This window comes from Neodiprion virginianus, chromosome 7 (assembly GCF_021901495.1).
Source record: "Neodiprion virginianus isolate iyNeoVirg1 chromosome 7, iyNeoVirg1.1, whole genome shotgun sequence".
NCBI classification, from domain to species: Eukaryota; Metazoa; Arthropoda; class Insecta; order Hymenoptera; family Diprionidae; genus Neodiprion; species Neodiprion virginianus.
The window spans coordinates 22405741-22433181 of NC_060883.1; the positions used below are offsets into that span (position 1 = coordinate 22405741).

At 40.8% G+C, this 27441-nt stretch overlaps 1 protein-coding gene and 1 long non-coding RNA gene across 11 annotated transcripts in view; one reads left to right on the plus strand and one right to left on the minus strand.

Moving 5' to 3' along the window:
- LOC124309536 (dystrophin, isoforms A/C/F/G/H-like) overlaps positions 1 to 27441 on the minus strand; it is a 306902-nt gene that overhangs the window by 40440 nt on the left and 239021 nt on the right. For all 10 annotated transcript variants that reach the window (XM_046773231.1, XM_046773233.1, XM_046773232.1 and 7 more), the window contains 4 exons: positions 16291 to 16463; positions 9492 to 9636; positions 5461 to 5584; positions 1083 to 1249 (listed from right to left, as the gene is read on the minus strand). In XM_046773231.1, the coding sequence (XP_046629187.1) occupies positions 1083 to 1249; positions 5461 to 5584; positions 9492 to 9636; positions 16291 to 16463 (609 nt within the window). The remainder of the gene's footprint in view (positions 1 to 1082; positions 1250 to 5460; positions 5585 to 9491; positions 9637 to 16290; positions 16464 to 27441) is intronic.
- Positions 2917 to 27441, plus strand: part of LOC124309563 (uncharacterized) — a 40575-nt gene continuing 16050 nt past the window's right edge. The window contains exon 1 of the long non-coding RNA XR_006909253.1: positions 2917 to 3018. This is a non-coding gene — a long non-coding RNA (uncharacterized LOC124309563). The remainder of the gene's footprint in view (positions 3019 to 27441) is intronic.

The following is a 27441-nucleotide window of genomic DNA, read 5'->3' on the forward strand; positions in this document are numbered from 1 at the left end:
CGAATAATGCGGGCCGTTTGCAGGGTGAGGATCAAAATCCCGAAATACCGAAAAGTCGACTGATCGAAAATCCGAAACTTTCGAGATACGAATTTTAAGGTAACGAGTGATCAGGGGAATTGAAATTGGGATTTTCGATAAATCACACAGTGGAATAATCGTTTTTCACAAAGTTTATTTAATCGAACGATCTTTTAAGCCGAAAAAGCATTTTCAGAACAGTCGGCATTAGGAATGAAAGAAAGCACGAAATGTGAAAGGATGGAAATTACAAAATTGAGAGCTGCTGGTACTTCGAACAGCCAGAAAAAGAAAACAATTATTTGTCGAAAATCAAAGTTCAGAAGGAGAAAAATCTCGATCCGCAAATTGCGAAGGGATCAGAATCCCGAAAGGACGAAATACCGAATTTCCCGAGAATTTGGAATTTGTGAAATTGGTCAACTCGATGCTAGTTTTATCAAGATTGTCTCATTTCATCGAACAATCGTCCGTGTCGTCGAAGAAAAAAAGATCGTCAAGGAACAGGCAACATATTTTTAATAACATTTAAACGGTACGTCTTTTTTCCCGTACGTTTAATTTATTCAAGACATTATTGTATTAAATCGTGTTCCACATTCGCGTCACTTCACTAGCGTATTGCCATCTATTGGCTGCAACTTGTCACGCTGGAAAGAATAAATGTATTTCCGACGTCTCGCCACCTTTCGATATTTCGTCCATTCTGCCTCGGTGGATTTCGGGATTTTGACCCTTCGAGTCTTTGGTCAGTAGTTATCGATAAATTCGGATTCGTAAATTTTCGAAAAAGGCACGAACCTGACATTTGAAAAGTCGCCTTCTTTTCCAAAAAGAAAGAATTTCGGTTTACATTGATTTATAAATTTTTATTTCACTAATAGACGACTTTTAGTATTTACGGTCTTTCTACCTTTTTAACTGCCGGTAATTTGACTTTCGACATTTTGCCTCGTCGAATTTTTCGTCTTTCGTATTTTTATACCCCACCCCGTTTGCACACACGCACACATAGTTGGACCGATCTTGAGGGTAATGTTTAATTCATGGGGGATACTCACGTTGGTTGTATCGTCGAGCTTTCGCTTCCAAGCGTCGCTACGTTCGATCAAGGCATTCCATTGCTCCGATAGTTTGTTAACTTCTCTTCGTATGCTTCTGGTCAGTTCCCTGGCTTGTTCCTCGACACTTCGATAGCCGCGTGAATCACCGTCAAGCTCTCTTCCGGCTGAAATAAAACAAGGATCACGATCAAATCATAGGAACGAAATCTCGTTTTTCGCTTTCGTCGTATATACGTCCGAGTAGATGATTTTTGTTCATTATTATTTTTTATTTTGTTTTCTTTACCACAACTCGACGATTCTAGATGGTCGGTAATCATCAAAAAAAAAAAAAATAATAATACAAATGGCTAGTTTAATCGGGATGATAAATTTCCTCTGAAAGGATCCTAAACGGACTGCTCGAATTGAGGGAAATCGAATGTTGTTCGAACCGTTCGAAGTGGAGAGAGAGAGAGAGAGACGGCGGTCGGTGCTGATTACTAAATACTAATAACCGAGAGGCATCTGGTTTTCATCAGGCTAATGAAACCGGAATGCTGCACGATTCGCGTGGGTTATACGCGATATATTGCCCGTAGCAAAATACCCGGGTGGTGCAGCAAAAGTCCTGACAGTCGATCGGGAATGGATTCTGCAAATCGGACGGATATAGATATAATATCAGTTCGTTTCGTGCAACCGAACCGGTTGATTTTTTTCGCCTATCGAAAACCGCCTTCCATACCTACATGGTATATACGTGTGTACGTGTTTTGCGAGTGGGAAGAGGATCGGGGGTGTGGCGATCAGGCGCATAGCTACGCACAGTGATCATAAATCAACATAACGTAAAGCAGATAGCCGGTACCTGGACGAGCCGAAGGTACGAGAGAGATGGAGGGAAAGAGAGAGAGTGAGAGAGAGAAAGAAAAAGAGAGAGAGAGAGATCGAGGGAGGGGGAGTTTTCGATGCCGAACAACAACATATACATGAATAACTATAACTGCGTGTAACGGAGTACGAGCGGAAAAAGGAGAAGCGTTTCTGATACCGTTCTTGATTCATGAGACAATTAATTCAACGACGATAATGGATCGCCACCTCCTCGACCGGAACGTTATATCGAGATCTGTGTATGGAAACTCCGTTGTAACTATAACCTGTGCAGGACTCGAACGTGTTTAATCCGTCGAGCAAATACACCCGTTCTCTTCAGATATGCTGATTTCGAAAAACCATTCATCATCGTCCATACGGCTTTAGAGATTTTTGTGATTTATTATCGAATTTTGCATATTTTTACGCTTGGAGATTTGAAAAATCTGACCTTATGGTTTTGAGAGACTTTCGAAATAACACGTTTCAATTAAATTCAAATCACAGTTATTGCAACTTGGCTTAGAGTTTTGAAAACTTTGGTTACTTACTGCAGCAAGCAAACAGATTTCAGCAATCCTGTGAAAACTGTTTAATCGTTCGGTTACGGTGCTTCTGAACACAGAGTGAAGTTTGGTAATCGTAACAATCGTATCTCTCGAACTCCTCTCTGGTAACTGAGATTTTTTACTTGAAAAATTTTTCTAGCCGTGGCTAGAATCCTACAGCGACTATCCTCTTTATCATCCGCTAGACGAGGAAACGGGACCGCGATGATGGCGTATCTGTATCAATATATGCGGTGTTCGTACACCCACCTAGGCCAACATCAGCGTTACACAAAGAGGCTTCTGTTCCGGTGTATAACCTACTAGCCGATGCTCGGCTTGCGGCTTTATCCGTTATGGTTATATATGGTATAAGTTTTAGCTAGTTTAACACCGTCTCAGATCATACAACCGAACATTTGTAGTTTCAGGACTTGGGATTACATACAACGGCCTGGAAATTGCAGTTGTTGTCGTTTGCGATTGAGGACAAAAATTCTGCACGGTTCAACAAACGAGGCGGTGTGGTAAGTCAGAGATGCGTGCTAATCATTTTTATATCTGTAGATGGAAATTTTGAGATTTTTTGACGAAAATTTATTCCTTTGAATTCGGGAACTCGGGAACTGCAGAAAAAACGTTAGGGACAAAATTCACCGTCAATATTTATTTACATTTCGAAAAGTGAGAAAAATAAATTTACACCCCCCACCCCGGCGGGAGGCGAAAGTCGCCTTGAGAGAGGTCGGAATAGGTGCAAGTATTTCATTCGGAATGTCGGGATCAGGTACAGAGGACGTGCCTTACAAACAGATGAAAACTGTTGAATGGCTTGGTTTAGCGATGGTCCGCACGTTCGTTTGATTCAATCGTGTAATACCTTTGCTACATGTGAGGCTTTTCCCAGAATCTGAGCTATACACGACGAAACTTTGCTTAGCTGTGATTCGTGGTGGACGGTTAGAAATTCACTCCGTAGAGTGAACCGATCGTTGTGAAAAATGATTTGAAATATTTTTCTATCGATCGACTTTTTTTCTACCCACTTCAATGAATAATTCAGTTTCATTGAAAAATGTGACAATTGGGCTGAATTTATATTCGTAAATCAAAGTTTTTCACTGTTGCGTGCGGTTTTAATTTTCAAAACGAAATTCCGTTAATCCCGCAAGCCGATTACTCGCGTGACCGTAACGCAATGCGTTTTGCGTTACTTCAGGCGCCTGTACACGACGAACTAGAATCAAGCCGTATGCAGCCTGAAACGCAGTCTTGTATGCAGGGCTGCATAACGCGAGGGGTTTGGATGATTTTTATGCAGTATGAGACACGTTTTTTTGACAATTAGGTATACGTATACCTGACAGATTTCTTCAATCGAAGTTGAAAAATTTCCGTCGCAACGAACGTGAAAACTTTATTTCTGTTCCATTCTCTTCGCCTCTCAACGATGAGAATATTATTACAAAGAGTTCCATATCTGAATTTAATATCTCGCACGGAAGAAAACGTCGCGACTCGACACGTGGTATATTGAACGAAAGAATCGAACTCGTGAGTATTAATATAAAAATCTGGTATCCGTATACTTTTTATCGACTTTTCATCTATTGTATTAGCTTCTTCAAAGTGTTAGGCGATATTATTCTTATTTCGAAACTCTCAAGAGACGCGCAAAACGCCGCGGCGAACCTTATTCGGGAATTCCTCTGATCACCGTCGAATTCGAGCCGTGTTATCAAAGTGACAACGATGGTCTAATTGGCTGGTTGAGCGAACGGGATATTAGCCGCAAATTCTCCCGAGAAGGGTAAGCCTCGAGATGTTGGCGCGTAGCCCGCGTGGCTGCATTTCAAATCCTGGAACCTCAGCACGGTAGACCCAAGGGATTAAACGATGAACAGTCATCGTGCCACAGTGGCCAAGTAAGCGCAGTGGGTGCAGGGTTGCGGTGAGGGACGATGTACATTATATCAACGGGTATTGATTTCATTCGCCTCGACACAAGAGTCGGATATACCTGTAAACGCGGTCCTGCTAATTCGCGGAAAAAGAATTTCGCGAGTTCGCGTAAACGGACGAATTTCTGCACCGGTGATGGGAGTGATTAAATTTGTTGAAATAAAAGGGGGAAGATTGAGAAGCAGAAAAGAAAATGGAAAGAAGAACGACAACAATCTCTCTTGGGGATGGAATTGTATATAGCCGTATAAAAACCCGCTTTCTCTCTGACTGACGCGTAAAATCCTTCGGAGTATTTAATTAAGGTGAAAAGTTACAGTTTGGGTTGGTGTGAAGTAAAGGCATTAAAAAAAAGAGCGAAAAAAAAAGAAGAAAAAAAAAGGAAACAGAAGAAGAAGTTGGATAATCCTTCGAGCACTTGAGCATCTAACTAATGGATCAAGCTGTCAAATTGTGAATTAAAAAAAAAAAAAATGGAAACCGAAAAGAAATAGAGAAGTCGGACTAAAAGAAATGCTGCAGAATTTTTGTAAGACGTTTCTTCGGATGACTGAGAAGGACGTGCCGGTACTTAGTCGGGGTTTAAGTGTTTACGGAGGGATCAAAATATCTCTCTCTCTTTATTTTAGTCACGTTCGCCAAGGGTGTCGGGCTGACTGTGCCTTCTGGATTTTTCATGTCGCAAAGAACTTCGCAGCTCTTTGGAAAATAAAAATAATAATTTTAAGATTTAAAAAACAAAAACAAAAAACAAAAACCATCTTATTCAAGTAAGAAACACGCTTCGTCACTCCGCTTATAATTCGTTTTTCGCACGCGTATGCATGGATGAAGGCAATTTTGTATCCTAAATTCCTGGCAAATCATTTTTTGACCGTTTGTAGTGACATCTGGGTTGAGTATATTCGGATATTTATGTCTTTTAAATATTTTCCCCGATACTTTTTACCAGTCGTTTTAGCTCGTATTAATCAAAGTGACGTTAGTCAATGACGTTAATTGCTCACCTTCTGAGTCGGAGGTGTCGGATAGCGGAGGTTCGTTGGCGATGTACTGTCGACCGCTCAACAAATTGCTCTCGACAACCGGCCGCTTGTCTTCCAGCTGTCGCCTGAAACCGCGATGATCGTCCTGAAACAAGAAAGAGGATTTAAAGGATTTCTTTAAAATCTCTGAGCTTTAATTTCCCGGTCGTTGCGAGGTTATCGCTGCGTGTACGTATTACACGTATAATATAATATTATGAGCTAAGTGACACGTAATTCAGGAATTATACCGTATGCGCTGGTACGATGTGCGGCTTCGTAATTAAACTTGGAAGATCAGCAGAGCAGGAAAAACGGCGAGAGATGCAAGGCTCGAGAGGCGGCCAAGCTGCGCTTTGACGATATTATGACGACGAAGTGGGGTGAAAAATGCTGTAAAAACTAGAAACAAAAAAAAAAAAAAAAGAAAAATGGAAATTCACCACACGGAGAACCTAACGTCCATAAACCGGTTCAAGACTAACCGAAAGACGCTTTGCACGCGGCGTGCATGAACCATAAAAGAGAAAAAAAAAAAAATTACGACCCTCGCAGAGTGACGAGGTGTTCGGAGCCCGAAGGAAGAACGCGGCATCTACAAGAGTTAAATCAGAATAAACGGCAGATAAAGTTTGTCGAGTGAGAGAGAGAAGGGAGAACGAAGTGTTCTAAATCCTGGCTGACTGCTAAAGCCACGAATCAATTCCGTTCAACTGTACCCTTGGGGATCAAGAGGAGTCCTCGAAGAGCCGTGCAGCATCTCTTACCTCGCGACGATCAAAGCGAGTGAGAAAAAGTAAAAACGAAATTGAGTGGGGCGAGAGGGAGAAGAGGGTGAGATATTTTACACGGGCATTGGTATGAACCACCCTTCTCTTCGCCCCCACAAGACTTTAAATAATATCGGTGGAATAATGACGCAAAGAAGCACTAAGTGCCTCACTCGTCTCTGTACGGACACTCTCGACGACTTATACACGAAAAGTAAAATATGGGACCGGCAGGTGGTTCTTCAGGCAAGGTCGGAGCTTTTTCCTCTGAAGTAGGTATACCTCGAACGAATTTAACCGCCCCACGTATAACCGACTACTTTACTCGCACACTTTCTCGACCTCCTTTAAATATAGACATGCATGTATACGCCGAGGGACGAACGTTCTCTCGAAATTCCTCGACGTTTTTCGGCCAGAGCTTAATACCGAAAGGTGGACGATGCAGAAGGTGCTCGCGAGTGTTGCGGGACCTTGAAGGGTACCGGAATACCCTAACCTAGTCTAACCCAACGTAGCAGAATTCGCGTGGATGAAGAGGGTAGGCGGTTCGGTTACAAGGCTCGTTTGTTACGCGGCTAATATATTATTCACAAAGCTCATGATCGGTGTTTAAACGCTTAAACAAGGGACACCTGGTGCACCGTAGGCGCGGGCGTACCAAGATGAGCGGATAGTGGAAGTCTACCTATATTTATTCGTAGATTAGAGGGGATCTTCTTCGCAAACACATTCAACGAGGCAAGGTATAATAATAATAATAACAATAACAACAACAACAATAACGGAGAAGGAGGAGGAAGTCGTTTATAATACTCGGAGAGTTCGGAAATGGAGCCTGATTTACGTTTCCTCGATCATTGTATATGTTATATATGTATACCACATGTATATTTGACTGATGGATGAGAGGAGGAGGAGGCCTTAGCGAAGGTCAGCTTCACAGATTTGTCTAGAAACGGGCGAGGAAACAGTCGGGCTTAACGCTTGCTCCTCTTTAACGTCGGCGATCAATATGTGTGTGCGTCCTCAGACCCCGGTAGCTCACTACACCATGATCTATACAATCGCTCGTGCAACCTACAACGTGTATAGATCCGTCCAGGGTACCGATTGTTCCGAAATTCGCGGCATCGCAGAGCATCCATTCCTGCAGGTCGGGTTGGTATCCATGCTAAGCAGTTCCTTGTGTCGGAACGGAACCTCCATCACCGTAACGTAATCTCGACCGGCGTACAGGACGTGTTATACCTAACCAATTACACGGTATGGTTTGAATTTCCTTATCTGGTTTACGCCACCCGAGCTTGTTCTTCCGTGGCTGTCCATGTCGAACTCATATGCTGAACCGGAAACACTGGGATACACGATTCATATCATTCGAACAACGACCACTCATACGACGCTTTTACAGAGTTTAAAAGTTTACGCCATTGATTTTTTGTCCCGTGATTTATTTGGGGTATGCAGAAACCGGAATCTGTTCAACTACCTGGCTTTGAAAACGAGATATCCAAGACTGTGACTTAAAATTGGAGAACCGGATAAGGCTTGGTTTGATCTTTTAACATTACCGAAGTAGGCTAATTCAAGGTCAAGTCTTTTCAATTTACTGGTGTAATTGCGGTTTCGGGTCACTTGATCAGGGTTCAACTGATCGTTTGTCGAACAGTGTATACCTAAAGTTGATGCAAAGATGGCATCAACTTCCAATAACGTCCGTACATGTGACGAAGTCGAAGAAAACTTATGTCCTGATGACGATTTCGAGATGTTCAATCCAAACTCATCCATGTTGGATTCCGTCAAACTTCAAGCCCTGACAATAGACAATAGACAACGACGAAGATGGGATCAACTTCCAATAACATCTTCACATAACGGACTCGGAGAAAATTTGTATCCCGATGACGATTTTGACATATTCAATCCACACTTATCCATGTTAAATAGCATCAAACTTGTGACAACAGACAATGAGGAAGTAAAGAACGGAGTCGATCCTGGGACGAGAGAAGAGGGTGACAATGTCTAACCAACTTGTCGGTTGTAATTTTAGCGGCGTAGAGCTGCAGGTGGCAATTACGCCGTGAGTTACCAAAAGCGCATCTCTTCCCTCGTTTGACATGCATCGAGTGGTCTGCGTGTATGCACACTGTATCGTATCGAGGTTGCATGTGGATCGACGCGCACGCGCATTAATTAGGTCGTTCGGTCCCTCGGTCCATGGACAACGTATCCTCGACCATCGGCAGCATCGCCCACGCCTGTCCGAGATGGTAACTCAATATTGGACCCTCGTACGTCCGCCCCTTGGCTCCGAGGGTGGGCCTCCTGCTCTAAGCACCTAGTTACTGCTTAGTTGCCCGTATAATTGTCCGCACCTTCCTCGCTACCAAGTTTCCTCGTCGTTTCCTGCACGCTCACGTCACGCGGCAACAACATCAGCTGAAAGTGCACGACGGTGGCAATTGCACTTGGATACGTCATTCGCGTGCAAAATTTACTCCACCTTTCAAAGTCGATTTCACCATCTTAAGGACCGGTAGACCGGAACCTCTGGATCGGATGTTGGGACGAGGAGGAGAAATCATGTTAGAAAAATCTGTAGTAGTGTTTCCTTGTACCGATGATGGTGAACATGAATGAAATAACATCTTTATTGTATAATGGAAACTAATTGGAGCAAACTTGGAACGTTTGGATTGGAAAAAGTTTTCTTAAATTCACGATATCTTAGGGGTTTTTTTTTTTATTAGAGAGTGATGTTTAATCGGTATTCGTCACTATTTGCACAGATAATAATGGTGTTGTTTTTCTAAACGGTTTTTCCCTCTTTTTCACAAATTCAGACTGACTGTGTACATTTCGGAAATACTGTACATCTCAGACTTGAAGAATGTTAACCTCAACGACCTGATTGTTTTTTTTTTTATATATATATATATATACGTATTGGTATACAGCAACTGGGTAAAACGAACTGAGGTAAAAAAAAATGCCGATAAATAGTAAAAAGAAGGGTGAAAATAAGAGATAAAAAAAGTGCTGACCGTCGCGTCATTTGTCGAACGATTTTCTCGCCTTTATCGTTTCCCATATAGACGGGTTTTCGGGGTTTCTGGGCGGGTTAAAGGTGACGGATGCGAAAGGCGGTTCGGAAAAAAACGAGCAGGGATGGCAGAGGGAGATATAAAATGAAGAAAAAAAAGGGTTTTACTTTATTTGAAAAGGAACACAAACCTGCTGCTTTTGCAGGGCGGCTATGTCGCCGCAAACTGGACCCAGTCCGGTCAGCTCGGTGTCCTTTCTGATAACCCATTCGATAAGTTCCCGCAGCGAGAGGAGCAGAGCGTTCCAGTGTTCGGTGTTGCTTTCCAGGCGGTTTCTGCAACAGCGCAAAAAAAAAAAAAGTATGAAATCTTCCACCTTCTCCAGTGTTGGGTATAGAAAAATGGACAAAAATTGCGAAACTAGATCTGTTTTTCTTCTTCTTCTTCTTGTTCTTCTTGTTCTTCTTTTTCTATTTCTTCTTCGTCATCGTCACCGTAAAACGTTTATGCAGATATAATACATGACGTTGTATTTTTGTCGCAATGATTTTCGCGGAGGGTAAAATAACGCGTAAAAAACATCGGGTTGATAAACTGCTTCGCACATTGCTATTATTATACATTTCTCGTTTTTGTACATACATACATACGTCGCTTTCCAACCTCCGGCAAGGAATAAGCACAAACCTACATATGTGGTGGAGATATAATGTATTATACGAGAGAGAGTGAATAGATTTATATTCAACTATTGTGTCGGCCCCATCTTGTCCGTGTTACAAAGTTTGTTGTGCCGCGTATTCTCACGAAAACGGTGTGATAAAGACGACGCTTGGCACGGAGGAAGGCAGGTATCAGTCTCCTCGCTGCTGGTAGGGGAAAACGAAAATTTTTCGCGACGATTTTTCTCCTTCTTCCACCGAGCTTTTCATACATTTTTCATACGTTTCTCAAAAATTGTTACATTTTAGTACGGTGGCGGGATATGTTTGGCAACTTTTATCTTTATTGCCTTCGGCAAGATTAACGTGTGGTGAGAATTAAAAAAAAGAAAAAAACACACACACCAAGAGACTATTGGAATATAAATTTTAGAACTTTGAAGATGAAAAAATAATCTCTATGTCTTTGCAGCACAGACAATTAACAATTCGATTAACAATGTATAATTTGTAGATATAACAAGAAGAAGGTATTATTTTTCATTCTTTGCATTAGTTTTCAGAAGGATGAAAGAAGATTTCACGATATTTCAAAGAGTCCGAAGTATCTTACATTTTATTCCGTGTCCGAGGCTTTGTCTCTTTATTCTTTTCTCTCTCTTCCTTTTAATCTCATTACTCGTTCATTCTTTATTCTATTTTCTTTTCTTTATTTTTTTTTTTCTGTTCCACATACCGACGAGAGGTCAAAGAGTCTCGACTCGGTATTTTGCCGTAACTACAAACGATTTTCCCTTCATTTTCATTGTTTTCTTTTCTTTTTTTTTTAAATCCATTTATCTTTATTGCTGGCAAACGAATACATATATACGTAAATATACATACCTATAATACATCAAGTATCGGTGAAACTGTCGCGAGTAATTTTCAGAATATGAAAATGGTGTGCGGGGGATGACGATGGGGAAACTTTTTGATTATAACGGGGGAAAAGAAAGAGAGACAGATCGAGGGAGGGAGAGAGGGAGGGGAAGGAAGAGCCAGAGTCGTTCGCAACTGGCTGCAGAGATTAAGGATAATTAAAACATTCCGGTGTTTGAGCTACGGTCGCTAAAGTAGACAAAGTGAATGTGCCCACCCGACTACTGCTTATGGGTGTTCATCCCTTTGCAGGATTACCCTTACAAGCGTATATTACGTACACGTATATGTATACGTAATATATATATATATACATGTACGTGCTTTGAACCGTTAAGACCAATTTTCGTCATATTGGATTCCTCCCAGTTCGAGAATTACGACGTTTTATAATCGCCCGATCGTCGTGATCGAGTGAGACCGTTGAGTTGAAAAGATTCTCATTCGAGGCAACGAATCGTGCAACATTTTTATAATCGTGCTGCCGTATTTCTAAAGCCGCGATATTTGTCGAAATTTGAAGTGGACGAGAAATAAAAGTGAAAGAAAAAAACAATCCTACGCAATGATTCTTCCATTCGTAATATCGAAAGCTTTCGATTCTTCTATGTCTATGTTTTCATAAATGATGAAGGAATAGAAAAGCTCGATCGCTGTAAAAATAATCGTGCTAAAATCATTAAAAATTGAACAGAGTGGACTACTGTAGAACAATTTTTGTGGTCAGTTTGGAAATTTGATGCCTGCAATGGTTGGATTCGCATCAGAGATATTACGTATTGAATTGACATCGGATATTGTTGAACCGATATCGGATATTGCGTTGCATCGAATCGCGTCAAATTATTATAATTCCGTACAGAATTCTACACCAATTTTTTCTTCCAGGATTGATATTTGCGATTAAATTTTGATTCCCGGTTGTTTGATACCGTTCCCCGAATTTGACACGACGTTGGACAAGTTCTGGTTCTACGATGTTACTACTCTCCACCCAGGTTTCTGGTTTGAGATCAAAAGGGCCGAGCGGGCTTGTTGGCAGTGGTTTTGAGAGGAAAATTGCTGCTACGGCTAGATTAGACGAGTAGGAGAGCTTCGGGGTTGAAACTCGGTGTGACCCACTAGGCGAACTCCTTGAGAAAGGGAGAGAGAGAGAGAGAGAGAGAGCTGAGAACCTAGACTCAGAATCCCTTTTGTTCCTGGCAAAAACCTCATTCTCATCAAACAAACAGGCAGCTGCTGAGATGTTCTCATCTCCCTCAAAAATGCCACGTGACGAGTTACTGCTGGTACAGTTTATGTATATATTGTATATATATATATATATAAACCAGTTTTGATCCTCTAGCTTCTGGTTTCCTCGCCGGTCAGAGTCTTCGCCTTCTTCTTCTTCTTTATCTTCTTTTTTTTCTCCCGCTCGATTTCGCACGCCGGAAATTTGAAATTTCAGTACGATCTCAGACCGCGACCCTCTTAGAAAATCCTTCTTTCCAATGGACGCGTGTCTGATATGATATGTATATATATATATATGTGATGCACGTTGTGAATTTTTCGGAATCTATGCTGCTCGTGGCTGAATAATGTATACCTCAGATACATATTTTATGCATATATATATATATGTATATAATAACACGAGGAGATAAATCGGCGATGAAAATTCCTCACATCTCAAACTCACCATGTGGAATTTTCACCGCTCTCTGTGAAATTCAATATTCCGACGAATATTCTGGAAACTGATATTTTGTTTCACACTTCGCGCTTACCTTCAGCCTGGCAGAAATTCGAAAACACACGAAACCCATTTCGTATAAGCGATTTCAAAGGCCATATAAGAATTTTGCGAAACTGTATAGCGCTGTTAAAAAAATTTTTTTACCAAAAGTTTTTATACTGTATTTAGAAGTTTTATTCGAACGAATATACGGAACAGCGAATTAAACATACGTTCGCTGTTTGTTCTATTTACAAATATAATAAATTTACCACACAATTTAGTGAATTGAAAAATTTTCATTGTAAATTTACGTCGCTGTGCTGATTTAGTAATTTGACAACTTTTTTGTACAGTAAATGTGTAGTAAATTCCGAATTATTTTTAACAGTGTAGTAGAATTTTTCTTTCACTTTACACACACACACACACACACACGCATATATATTGCAGGAATATCTTGGCGAACTGTTGAATCTTCCCAAGCGCAAAGCTTTCCAATTTTTCTGCTCACCCTTCTACAATCTTCTTTTCCTTATTTCCGCCCTCTGAATCCTTGGATAATACAGCGCGCTTTGTTATCGGAATACACGCTATCTTTTCGGTGTGTTATACACGTAGTTCACACTTTACAGAAAGGAATTGTTGATCGCGTTGCGAAACCTTACGTGCAGGTATTCGTGGATTCGGTAGTCACGCATCTGCAGCGAGAGGAAGCGGGTTTGAGCTTTTCCCTCTCTCTTTTTTTTTTTTTTCGTTTCGTTTCGTTTTTCTTCTCAAATTTTATGGTCTCATGGCTATTGGCACTTATTCAAGGCTTTTCTCCTGCAATACGTTCGAGCACGTTATAAATATAGGAATTTACGATCGCATAAAGATAATGCAGCGTTCGAACGGAGGTCAATATAAGCTTGCAGTTTAACGTTGCCTTACGAAAAATTGTTTTCTTTATTTTTTATCCAGATGTCGGAGAAGAAACGAGCTACAGCTAGATGCTCGCAGATGCTTGTTATCGGACCTTTCAAATACGAATCTCTCGTACGACGATCAATCGCGGGTATGAAACCGTGTCCGCGAAATTTTCCTCTCACGTTTAATTATTCCTCGAAATTTGTGTTCGCAGTTAATTCACGTTAGACACTCAAAGGCTGCTGTTCCAGCTGCAAGCTGACGTGGAAAACGACGACGACGCGGATAGAATAGCTGGGTGCTAGTAGAGAGTCGAGGGTCGTTTTTGGGGTGGTTGATTAAACGTGGCGATAAGCTGTTTTCGTGACAAAATGCGAATTCTCGGTTTGCCGGATAGGCTGCAACGGTTTACCCTCGCTGAGGTGACGGTGTGTGCTGTAATCCACTCCATGGCCACGTTACGCAAACGTAAACGGAAACGCAAACGCCCCGCCTACTCTTTTCCCCGATTATAGTTTACACGCGTACGCGCTAAATTCGTCCGCGATATAAATTGATACCCTTGAATTTATAACCTCGGTACCAAATGCTCGTAAACGTTTTTTATATCTACATTTCCGCCAAAGCACGCTGCGTCTATTCGGTTGTTCGTCGTTCCGTTTATCTTTCGCGATCTACACTCGCAGTTCGAGCCGTCTAGTTTCCCGCGAGGGGGAAAGAAGACACAAAAAAAAAAAATGAAAAAATTAACTGCAGTTACTTTCCTTCAAGCACGGAAATTGCATTCGTTTAACTGACGCGAAGAGACTGAGCCGGGTTGAAATTCCGAATTTAAAAAGTTTCGAAAGCGATGAATTCTGAATTTTTTGGTGGTGAAACTTGATGTAGAGAAATCGAACATCAAAGTTTCGTATCTTCACTTCAAGTTTCGCCACGATATAATTCGGAATCAACCACATTCGAAACTTTTCAAACAAGTTTTTTTTCGCCATAATCAAACTAAACAAATACTCGATTAATCTACGGTATGATTCAGATGTAAAAAAAAAAAAAAAAAAAAAAATGAAAATCATCCATCTATCTTTTCTTCAATTTCCTAAAATTCCCGAGCTTGCGAAGCATCATCGGCGCAAATAAAACTTTTAGTTTTTCAGCCTCTCGGAGAATTTCAATTCCGAGTGAAATTTCTCGACTCCGAATACTTGTGTCATAATAGAATGGTAAATACCGACTCACCAAAGACCGTACTCTCATCCGAAATCGTTTAAAGCTCGTCCACCCGGACACGATTCCATTCTTTTGAGTAACCGCACCGAGTGGAAACGGCTCACCGACCAACCCGGCTGCGCCCTTATTCAACCCGCTGATTGCAATCAGCCGGTGAACTTCTGGCGAACCTTAGGTTAATTAATCGCGACTGATTGCTCGACGTGATCATTCTCGAGTCGCTGCCGACTGCTGACTCGCGGATTTGCAGTCGATATGAAAATTTTTCTCACATTATACGTATATTTAAAAGCGCATGAAAATCGACTTGGTGAAAATCAAGGGTGTGTATGTATATATATGTATATGTATATGTACGTATACGTATATGTATACATCACGTGGGATCAATGGTTCGGATATCTCTCTTTACCCACCACCCCCTTCTTCGCTGGATTTTAATCTCATCGTAATTAACGTTCACCGCACTTTTTGTCAGCATTTTTATACTTTTGTTTTCTTCTCTTGTTCCTTTTTTTTCTTCGGTCACAGCTTTTTCTTCGTATAATAATGGTACAATGCGCGATAATATACATGGAAAATTGAAGCATTGTTTTCTTTCTTTTTCTTTTTTTTTTTTTACTATTTTTTCTTCTTCTCGCACGGTCGTTGTACCGCCTTTGAAAAGCGAAAAAAGAAGACGCGCAGCCGCCGGGGAGAATCTCGCAGAGGCTTATCTCGCGATCAACGTTAAACTCGCTCTAAACGATCCGCGCGGTCCTCTTTGTATTTTCTCCCTTTATCTCCGTCCTCTCCCTTTACCTTTCCTTTCCTTTCCTTTCCTTTTACCCTTACCCACCTTTTTACCGCAATCCTTTTCCTGCTCCTGCAGAGATCTTTATTTCGGGAGGATTAGAGCGTAGATACATACCCTTGTACCCTTGTACCCTTTACTTGCTATAAGCGCAAACCTACAGTATACTCTGCGATCTACAGAGTAAGCCATCACTTAATAAGGAGGGATCACTTCTCTTTTCTTTCGTTTTCATTCTTTCCATTCCTGCACCATCAGCAGCAGCGGCTTCTCTCGCAGATGTTACAGAGATTTTTACTAGTCGATATTATACAACGACGAATCGCGGGTGTAATCGTCGAGAAAAATTCTCTACTTGTTCCTACAACCGATATATATATATATATATATATATATATATATATATATATATATACTAAATCGACCTGCGTCCAATTTCTCGCCTCATTGCCGATCGTTTTCACGTCGCCATTCGTATTACACAACATATACCCCATGTAAAATATTACTACAGAGAAATGCGTATGTCTGTAAACTATTTTTTTTATTTTTTTTAAATATTCTTTATTCTTATCTCTGTATTTATCGAGGCAAATATTTTTTTTTCGTATATTACAGTGTAATAAAATTTCAAACCCCGAGTTTGGTGAGATTTTGCGGCAAAAAGTGTCCGATCGTGATTCGACGAAGAGTATGAAATGGTTTTACGCTGACAATACACGTATCCGTACGTAAATTAAGAAAAAAACTATCGTACCTTATAGCCATGCTTTTTGCCTTGAGGTGATGCCATCGCTGGTTCATTTCGTCGAGACGATGTTGCAGCATTACCGCGTCATCCTGACTAGCCAATGAGCTTAAAAGCTTCCTTCCAGTACCGTTCAACGAGGCGTAGACATCTCGGTGTGTTTCTATTTCCGACTGAAGATCCTGAATCAAAAAATGATAAACAAAAATCACAAAATTAATTTTAAAAAAATCACAAACATTCATTCACACACTATGTTATATAATGACATGTAATCTACAAAGAAACGTGAGTTTTTCCTTTTCTTTTCAACAACCTCGTCTTATAATGTCAAGTCAGTGTGAATTTTTTTACCAAATTTGAACAGAAAAATATCTTATTCCTTACTCGAGAATAAAAACTGATCATCGCGCGAGTCACGCCAAAAAAAAAAAATAAATAAATAAATAAGTTGTGCAGTTTTTTATTGTTATTTTTTTTTTTCGAACTCGTCTTATACTTGATGTATTATTTTATTTTCCGTTCATTTTTATCGTACACGTTGGTTCAAAGAGACCGTGACGTTTTGGTACACGGTTGGCGGTACACTGATTGTTAGTTGCTGCCTCCAGCCGCTTCTTCACCGAAGTAAAGTGAAGTTCTTGCAATAGCAAAACAGCACTACCACCACCACCACCACCACCACTACCAGCTCGTAAATTTGTTGCGAAATTAGACAGTTTGTTTTAAGATACGTTAGACCGTTTGCTCTCCCGTTTACCGCAACTTTATTATAAGCAACATTTACCCTCAAGACGTTTCAAATCCTCCGTCCAACTCGGTATAACTGTTATTGTTATTTTTCGGTAAATGTAAATTTGATCATCGCGATTCACCGACGTCAACCAGCCAATCTCCCAAGTTTTTCTTCATTCATGGTTATTGGCACGATTTTCAAGCAGAAATCATTGTTTTTTATCATATTTTTTTTTTTTTTTTTTTGTTTCTTCTCATTCAGGCGAGGCAACGATTTTCGAGCAGCAGAAAATTGTGTCACTCGCGATTTTCAACCCGCAGCGGCATGTATGCATCCATGCATCGTCATTCGGAGGGACACAGAATTCGAAGTTTCGTTTCCGTCACGCATTTAACGCGCGTTGTTCTCCGCCGCAGGCGGGCTCTGCTGACGTCAGCTCCGTTTACACGAACGGAAACGACACCCGATACATATATATATACATATATATATATATATATATATATATATATATATATATATATATACATACGCATATACATATACACTGTATCCACCCCGTGTTGTTGCTGCAGTTTTCACCTCGAAATCGTATTACGTAGACCGTACGTGTCAAAAGCGCGCGCAGAGCGTGTTGCTATGAAGGAAAGAGAGACAGAGAGAGAGAGAGAAAGAGAGAGAAAAAATGAAAACGAAAATAGCAAAAATGAAAAGCGAGGGAAAAGGGACGCAGTTGCCGCAGTTGATGAATCAGAAAACTAACGCGTTTCGATTTTTCATTTTACGTTTTTTTACGTTTACGCTTCTTTTCTTTTTTTTTACCTCTCTCTCTCTCTCATTGTTTCTTGCGAGGTTGAATTCCGTGTGACGTCAATGCGTGCATCGTTGAATTTTTTATAAAAAAAAAAAAGCCACTATTTCAAACATAAGGATTGTGAATAAAAGCATGTAATAATCTGTGATAACTCGTGTGATATGTATTTTGAAAATTCAAATTCTTCAAAGTATGTAATTATAAGATCACCAATCAGGAATTTTTCTTTCAATGTTTCTTCGAATACCTAATAACAGACGTAACGTTGCAAAGTTCAATCTCGTGTTTATCTACTTCATTTTTCTTCCCATCATTCATTCCGTGTGCCTGTAAATTTTTTGTACAAACTAAACGCATAATTTTTCCTCCCCCCTTTATGCGAGAACCACCAGCCGTTGACGAGATATTTTTATTTTTTCTATCCTGATGCTGCACCTGCACTTGCCAAGTTTTCATTTCGGCGGTGCTTCGGGTAGGAAGAGTCGATAATTTATTTAACGCTTCGTTTGTATTTATGTGCAAGCACCCCGACCCGCTAACCAATTGTCACATATGGCGCTTTGACTGAGTTATGGGGATGGCGCAAGTTGCGACGGTTGAAATGTAAAAATTAAGAAAAAAAAAAAAAAACAAAAAAAGGACCATTTCGAATTTTCACTATTTATATATCTTGCCAATTTTTTTGTATTCTTTTTTTTTTTTTTGTCACTTCGTTTTATATTCAAATACAATTTTTTGTTTGCAATATCCTTGCTTGTTATTTTTTTTTTTTATTTTCTCTCGGTACCGAGAAGAGAAACGGATTTCGCAACGTTTTCGCAATAACCTTTCTTTCTCCCTGACTCTGAATTCACGCTGCGGATGATTTTATAATCGAGGAATTGAAATCACAGAACGCGAATTATCGAACGGTACGATGATCGATTACACCGAGAGAATTTCGAAGCTCTTCGTGCCTGGTCGAACCGCGATTTCGATTTTTCCGAAAGGCGTCAAGTGTGTCGAAGGAAAAGTTGCCAACTCTTTCTCTCTGTTCAGCAATTTGTACGTATGAATTATTTTTCTTAATCTTTTCAACGAACGATTTTTCTCAGGGATATTTTTTATGCCGAATATTGCGAATGAAAAAATGATCTTCGAACGCAAACCAACGCTTTTCTTGTATCTAGGCCACCGAAGGTGATGAAAAGTAATTATGGGCAAAAATGGAAAAACAAATAACGCCGTGTCTCGAGATTGGAAAAGAAGACTAGATACGGATCTACGAGGTTTCTCTAACGCGTTTCCGTTGCCTAGAGAGAGAGACAGAGAGAGAGAGAGAGAGAGAGAGAAAGAGCGGGAGGGAGGTAGAAACGCGGTTTCTTAGCCGGGCTAAAACGTTTCTCTCAAGTATTTTGGGACAGTGGGAGATTTAGGGGCGACAAGAAACCGCAGAGGAGCTTTTAATCAATGTCTTGGTTGCGGTACAACGTCTTCCGCTACGATCTCATTCGACCCGTGCGAGAATTCGGAGACGACGACGAAGACGACGAGGAAGACGACGACGTAGACCAAAAAAATTCTCGTTGAATCGCGGGGCGAAAAAAACACTTTGATTTTTTGTTCCTCGTGTCGTTCGGTTTAATTTGTTTGAAATCAGGAAAGGTAGCGAAGAAAGGTAAGAAAGATTAATAAAGAAAGAAAGAAACAAACAAACTCGACAAACGTCGAACGATTAAATTGCCACGCCGATTTTCAGATATTTACCGAGATGTTACGCCGTTTCACTTTGTTTACCTGTTCGAAGTAACGAAGATCCGCTAGAAGGGCGTAGGAAATGTAGATGAAACGAGCGTCCTCCCTCAGGTTTCCTCCCCTCCTGCATCCCGAGGAGTTCGCCAGTCCCTCGTTCCTGGGGGATCCCCGCCACCTCTTCCTCAGGGATCCCCCGGGCCAGGTGGCCCCCTTCGGAAACTCACCACAATAATCCACGATAGTGATTTTTCTCACGTATTTCCCTCCATCACACGCAGCCTTCCCTCAATTTTCTTATCCAGTTGCCCGATTCCTTCGAAATCCCTCAACGCCGCTACGCCGACACGACGAATGATTCGCCCGAGCTTATTTATTATTATATCCTCGAGTCTCTTCTTTTTTTTATTTTTTTATTTTATTTTTTTTTTTTTATTTCAATTTTTCTCTCATCACAAACGTGGAAACGGTGATCGAGTAATCTCTGATTGTCTACGACGATGCAAAGCGCAAATTTTTCACTTCAACAGGGTTCACACAAGATTGTCCGATGTAAATCCTTGTAACAGGTCTTTTTTTTAAACGCTTATTACCGCTGTTTTTTTTTTTTTTTTTTGTTTTTTTTTTCAACTTTTATCCTTGGAAATTTTTCACTGTTTTATTTAGACGTTTTTGCAAAGAAACGGAACGAAAGCAAAAAAAAAAAGGAACAAATAATCCAGCTCACTCGACGAAACAAACGAGAGTAAAAATTATTCCCGACCGGTGACCAACGGCCAGACTGCGGGATATAACAGAGGGATGCTTGGCACATGGAAGACGATATCATCAGTTATCCGATAATCCTGAGTTACGTGCGTGGAATGTGAAGGATGGAAGGGCGAGAGAAGGGTGCTTTCGTACACGTAACCGAGGAATCTTCAACATTGGGCAAAACACGTTTCGTGCTGCTGGTATTTAATGCCTGCATGTCCGAATACCTCTCTCTGTGTATAAAACACTTTCGGTAAGCAAGTAAGTTTACCCAAAGAGCATACGGGGAGAACCACAATTAAATCGGATGCCGGACTCGCGGCAGCGACGATAAATGAAAAGCGCGGATAATCCGAAAGCTGGGATAAAAAATTTCGCTTATATTCACCTAACAAAAACTTGGCATCGACCAACCACGCCTCAGCGTTGTCATCGTACACGAAACGCGATTTTATACTTCGGATTGATTTCTGTGATGTAAAACATTAAATTCGACACTTTTTTTTTTTTTATTTATTAATTTTCAAACATTCCTCCGAGAGACGAATTTAATTATTATAACATCGTATGCAATTTTGAAGGATCAATTGAAAAGGGGAAACTTGACGCTCAAGGTTTTTTTCTCTTCTCGGTCCCCTCCCCTTTTGTAAAATCTACCTTTTTTCATTCTCTTGCTTGTTGTATTGTTTCTTTTTTTCTTTTCTTTTTTTTTCTTTTTTGCTTTTTTTTTTATTCTTGCTCACGGAGAGTTTTCAACTCAAGAAATAAGACATTCATCCAGTACGTGAGCAGCTTTCCTGATAAACCAACCTTCCATACTTTTTAACCAAAGTGACCCGCACCGAGTCGGCTGTACGTACCGGCTTTTCTCGTCGTCGTTGGTAATTTTTAAAGATTTTTTTTATCGTCGTGTTTCTTTCTCTCTTGCTTTCTTTTTTTTTTTTTTTTTTGCACTTTTATTCATTGTGACAATTTCTTTCCCTGCCTGGTCCGAAGAGCTTTTTGCTCTTTTGCCGGAATTTATAAAAATATATATTGTACATAAGGTGATTTCACAAGTCAGCGATTTTGAAACACGACGAAGCTATTTCATACAACGGACGAAATAATTCCGATTGATTTTTGTTCTCATTGGAAATAATTGACCCTCCTATATATATATATATGTAATATGTATATATAATGCATCGTCATATTTCGCGTTGTTCGTTATTTTCATCGTAAGCGGTAAACTTTCGTAATATACATAGGTATACATAGGTGTATGTAATAAATGACATTCACGTAGGATTGCCGTCCGGAAATAAGGCTGTCCAGTTTTTTATAGTGTGTAGTAAGGGATGGTAACCCTAGACGATCGTAAAGATGGACGCGAGGCAATGAGCGAAACTTGAATCTTATGGTATATCAGGGGTATATATTATTATGATTACTTTCCTCTTTCCCATTTTTGTACCTTCTTTTTCTAGAGCTATATAGAGGCCGCGTTTTTCATCATCTCGATTCTGCTTTGTCGACCTCCTCGGTATTAAAATCACGTTGAGACAGTTTTTTTTTATTTTTTTTTTTTTATTCTTTCACTTATTATGTTTTTTTTTCTACTCTTCTTCCGAAGAGACGGGAGTGCCTTAGTTCCGGTCAGAAGAGCCCGGGCATTAACGCTCTTCCCGAGACTCAAACTACCAACCAATCTCACGATTTTCTAAAAACCTGTGTCCGATATTTTTCCGTTTAACTTGCATCGCGAAACAGATTCGGTGTGGCAGGCTTTTATACTTTGGGATTTTTGACCAGAGGCTCAATCTCTTCTTTTCGCCTCCTTCGTCTAACGCTTTTCAACGGCATATCGGGGCGGACTTTTTTCACCCGTCGACGTAAAAAATATATCCTCTGGGAACAACAGTCAGCAACGAAATTCGCTTTTCCCTTATCGTATCGATAAAATCGGTACGTCAGTGATTTAAGCTCTGCCATTGAATTGCGTTTTTTTTTTTTTTCTTTTTTATCAGTACCTATTACGGTAATCATTTTGTAATCACAATGCCAATTGAAATCATATGATATCTTGGAAACGATGAGTAATCCTGTAATCGAAATAAAATTTATTCCTCACGTGATTTCTCGTAATCACGAAATACGTAATAATCGTGCCAGTTTTTGTTCCATCGAAACACTCCTCGATCCACACGCCGGTTTTTTACTCACAGGTCGAAATACACCGTAAGAAAGAATTTTCTTTTCTTTTCTTTTTTTGCAATTTGTGACTTCAATTTAGAAAGCGTTGGTTTCTGCTGCCGCATCAGCACCAGCGGCACCAATCCGCGCGTTAGATACTCGTGATTACTTGGAAAGTGTCGTTTCGATATTTTCATTCTCCTATTCAGGGGAGAACTTTTTCGAGTTGTTGCGTCGCGGCGGCTGCACTCAAACGGGGGTAAATAAAGAGAATGAGAAAAAGAAAGTGAAAGTAAAGCCATCTCAAGAAATTTTCGTGAGTGAAGAAGATGAAAATAAAAAAAAAAAAAAAAAATGGATCAATCGGAGTTACAACGTTCGCAAAATAGAAACGATCATAATGATTAACAAACGAACACTGCTGGTTGATTTGTAAAGAGTAAATTTTAGCACGGACAAACGGTTATGAAAAAGAAAAGCAATAACAACAATAATCTTCAAAGGATGAGCTCGAACGTTTGTTCCTGGACTATAAGAGGTTCGCATTCCTTTTATTTTTTTATTTATTATTTTATTTTTTTTTCGCTATTTCCTGCACACCGCGTCGAGAAACGGGGAATGGGTACCCCATCGGGTAGCGACCCGCTGTTAACATAACCTATAACGTTGGAATCGTTTTCCTCCTTTCCTCTTCCTACCCTACTACTATATCCGTAGACCATTAACGGCCGATAGCAGCCACCTTTCACATCGGCGCAAAAGGGTGTGATTAAAACGCACGATGACTAGCACTAGAAACGCGTATTATATAGGTACGGATGGTGTTAGACCATGAGCTTGAATTATTGAGGGTGCGATGAGGGGTTGGAAGAATTATTTCTTATTACAGAAATAAACGACGAGAATGAAGAATTTGGCGAATGGATAAAAGTACCAAATATGTTATATCGTAAGATTTTCTCGTTGTCTGTCAGCTTGCAAGGTTTCATCCCTTCTTTTGTGATCTCATTGCTCGAGGAACAAGCTTCCGGCACATCGGATGCTGCGATGTTCCGTGAGCATCAGCAGCGGTAGCACATTTGAAGTTGCGGTGCTCTGTAATCGGCCAGAATCCGCTTAACCTCACCGCTCCCGAAGCCAACTTGAACAAAGTTGCTTCACTGAAAATGCCGTTGAGTCGACTCTAGACGACAAAAAAGCCCCACGGTGGTTTGTCTTTTTCGTAGGGTTTTATCGCTGGGCGAACTCTGACATTTACCGCAGACGTCAGATAAGCAACGAGAAAAACTCTCCGGGCAACGAATGTCCAAGACTTGTAACATCACGGATATTGATATTCTCGTATCCGGAACCGAATTTGTTCGTTACTGCATAAGGGTTTAGAATATCCCCGCGCATCAAGGATCAGGAATTCACGTAATGTTCGTGATTCCCCCGACGTTGAGAGACAAGATTCCAGTAGGATCTCCCCGAGCGTTTCGCAACGTCTTGAACAAACACTCTCAAGTCAGTGTCTGTATAGTTTCGGGCGTTAAAATTACCTCGCGGCAAGTTAAACAGGAAGTTTTTGATTTGATGCACGATCTCTGTTTGGTGGCTTTATGTGCCAACACGCGGCTAAACTGGGAACACCCCGAGCCTAACCGAGGCATCTCTGCAGCAGCGTCTCTTTGTGTCTGAAGTTGGTCGGTTTCTAAAGGTATGGTACCGTACAAGGTAGAGCTCAAAGTCAGGTGATGGGAAATCCCAAGACCGCGAAACCTCGCTGAACGTTGGCACACTTTGACCACGACCATAATCGGGCCGGATACCAAGGGTTGGAATTCGGATTAGGGAAACCTCCGTTACTCCCTTGTTCTCCGACAAGACTCTGGTGGTAAACCTTAAACATCTCTCGCTGTCCGGAGATTAGCCAAAGGCGAATTGGGAAACAAGCGGTATTCGGACTAGAATGACGGAGGAGGAGAGAATTTTTAAAACCATTTTTCTTCTTTTTCTTTCCATTTTGCCGTCGAGAAGTTTTAAGACTTCGCGAAAGTACTGATTTCCAATCAATGAATAACGACGGTGTTACTTTGGTGAGAAAAATTTGGATGAATTGTACGGAGCGTAGGAAACGGTGATGTTAAAGATTATACGGTCCGTAAAAGTTCGCACAGGATTTTTCTTCTACAGTACCCGTGAAGTACATCATCATCGGTATCACATTTCTATCCAACCATCACGGCGACGTTAAAGATGTGGATAATTGAATTCAAGAGGTGACCCAAAGAGGCCTTATTAAGGTAAAACAAGCCCGGATGATCGATGACCGTTTCCCGTCTCTATTTTCCGCGTTATAATATTAATAATACAACCCAAACCTCGCTCGCTCCTCGGCAAAGGCGTCGGGACGTAACGCTTTCCTTCCACCCCCCCGAAGTCTTCTGAATTTATAACCACGCGGTTGAAGGAGGAGTTTTCAATAAAGTGGAGAAAACGAGCAGAGGGTTTGCGGCTTGGGGGCGGTATGCCGCTCCATAAACTCGAGGTAAGGTTACGGTATACCCATTATAACCAGCAAGCGCTAAACACGCAACGAAACTCGAGCGATGGATCCAGCACCTCTCATTCCTGTCTTTTTGTATTCCTCGTATTACACGAAGGGTTTCTTACTCGGACTATCCTAAGCCATTTGAAATCAGCCTGATCGACAATTTGAGTTTGGCTGCTTTGCCAATGAACCCTTCGCTTATCAAACACTTAGTTTTTAGCCTACTATAACGTAGTCCGCTTGAAATCAAGATACCTTCCTTGTCAGGGTATCTGTAAAAGCTCTCTCTCTTCGATTCAACGTCACCAGAGCGTCGTGTGTCATCCCTGATGAAAATTAAAATGTTGTGCGAATCGTTCCTGCGGTGCCCGTTCCTAAATTTTACGAAGGTTTTGAAGCCGCCCGCATATACACGCGACATATTCCACTAACCCGTTCGACAAATATTGCGAGAGTGGTTCACACCCGTGTTCCTGTTCCCGCAGCAGCCACCAAACGGGTATTTGCACGATGGTTGACCATCCCGAATGCTGCAGTTGGGCTAACGCCGGTAACAACGGAAGACAGACGGCATATTTGATGTGAATTGGACAAGTTTACACACTGCCGTGTTCACTCCGAACTAGAAATTCTGTGTCACGCCGCACGTTTACCGTTGATTTTTGTCATGCTTTTTTCGGGGAGGGGGGATTTTTTTCATCCTTCATTTTATTCTTTTGCGCGTGAAATCGATTTCAATCGTTTAACCAAAATCTTCGGCGTCTGGAATATTGAGAATTAACGAATTTGCGTCGTACCGCGTGTAGCGATGATACGTGTTACACAACGTTGATATTTAGTAGAACCGGAAGTGTCCTGCGTATTCGTTACTCTATATATTTTAAACCCGGGCGTTGCAGCTTTAGAAGTTTTGCGGCTGTGGTTGAGGTGTAATGTATTACACGTAGGCACTCGATCACGTCAGGATATCGATACTTTTATGCACATATATGTATATTTTTTTTATATACATATACACATACCTATAATACCAGTTCACGTATAACGTAGAGGACAGGAGTAATTAATAACCACCGGTAAATTTTATTATATATTAAATATGACGCTATTATAAGAGAACAGAGAGAGGTGAATTGTACAGGTGTTGTATTGATTTTGGTCTCGATCGACGCGGCTTTTCCAAACTCAGAACTGATTGGATTCTGGCTTTGATCGGTTCGCTACTTTTTCAATTATTCAAATAACAAAATTCAATGAAATGAAATAAATATGATGAATATGTGTCTTGAGAACGGACGAATGGATTCGAATGAAAATTGGTACAGTAAGATTTTTTGGGTCGCTTATCACGAGTCTAAAGTCAGATTTGCAAAATTTAAATTCGGAGCATTGTATAGGCTGGATAAAAAACAAAAAACATTTCGAATTTTGTGAAAATTGGTACTCGAACGTTTGTTTCGGGACTGATTACGAATCTGAGATCAGATTTGCAAAATCCGAAACAGCGAATCCAATATGGTGGACGAAAATGGCTAAAAACATTCGGTTTGTGGTAGCAATTCGTGGGTGGTGATTTTTTGCGTCACCGATAACGAATCCAAGATCAGACTTCGAAAATTTTCAACGGTGGATCCGTTACAGTGGTTCAAAAAATAAAAAAAAAAAATGGTCACATTTTCATCTCATACCCGAGGGCTTCTAAAATCTGAATTTGCAATTCGAAATTCGAATTGTATATTAGTATTTCATTTTTTCATATGAAATTGGCTGGCTCACGGCCAGTTCAAAGCCGTTAGTTATAATTCTCTTTTCACCCATCGGTAACAATTCCGCGATCAGTTTAATTCCAGAACGATAAATTTTAAAATCAGTTTCTGATTTCCGTCGGCGGCTTCGCTGCGATGTAACGCGTGACGGGTTTTAATCACACAACGCGGCTCTCCGGTGTTGGTCATTAATTAATTAATTAATTAATTAATCAATTAATTAACCATAAGTTACAGGTACAACGGGCAGGATGCTCCCCGAGCCCTGCAGCGGGTATCTGTATCGAATATTATACCAGCTACGCGCACTTTGCCCAGTTCGTGGCACCCCTCGGATTTTCGGGTCTCGGTCCAGGGGCGGACAAGGGAGGTGGAATATATCCGAACGGGGTCCCGCAGCGTGATAAATGATCGCTGACTGCACAATGTGCGCTAGTTCTCTTCCGGCGTGTACCGATATTTTTCATTCGACACTCGGGATTTTCATTATATATATATTTTTTTTGCACATATATACAATGAAGCGAAAATTGTTTAACGCCAATTTCGTCGCCAATGCTGCGGCGGGTTGTATTAGGCAGAGGTTTGAATTATATTTCGAACACCGAGGTACGCTCGGACTTCTTTTTTTTTTCTTTTTTTTTTGTTCCGT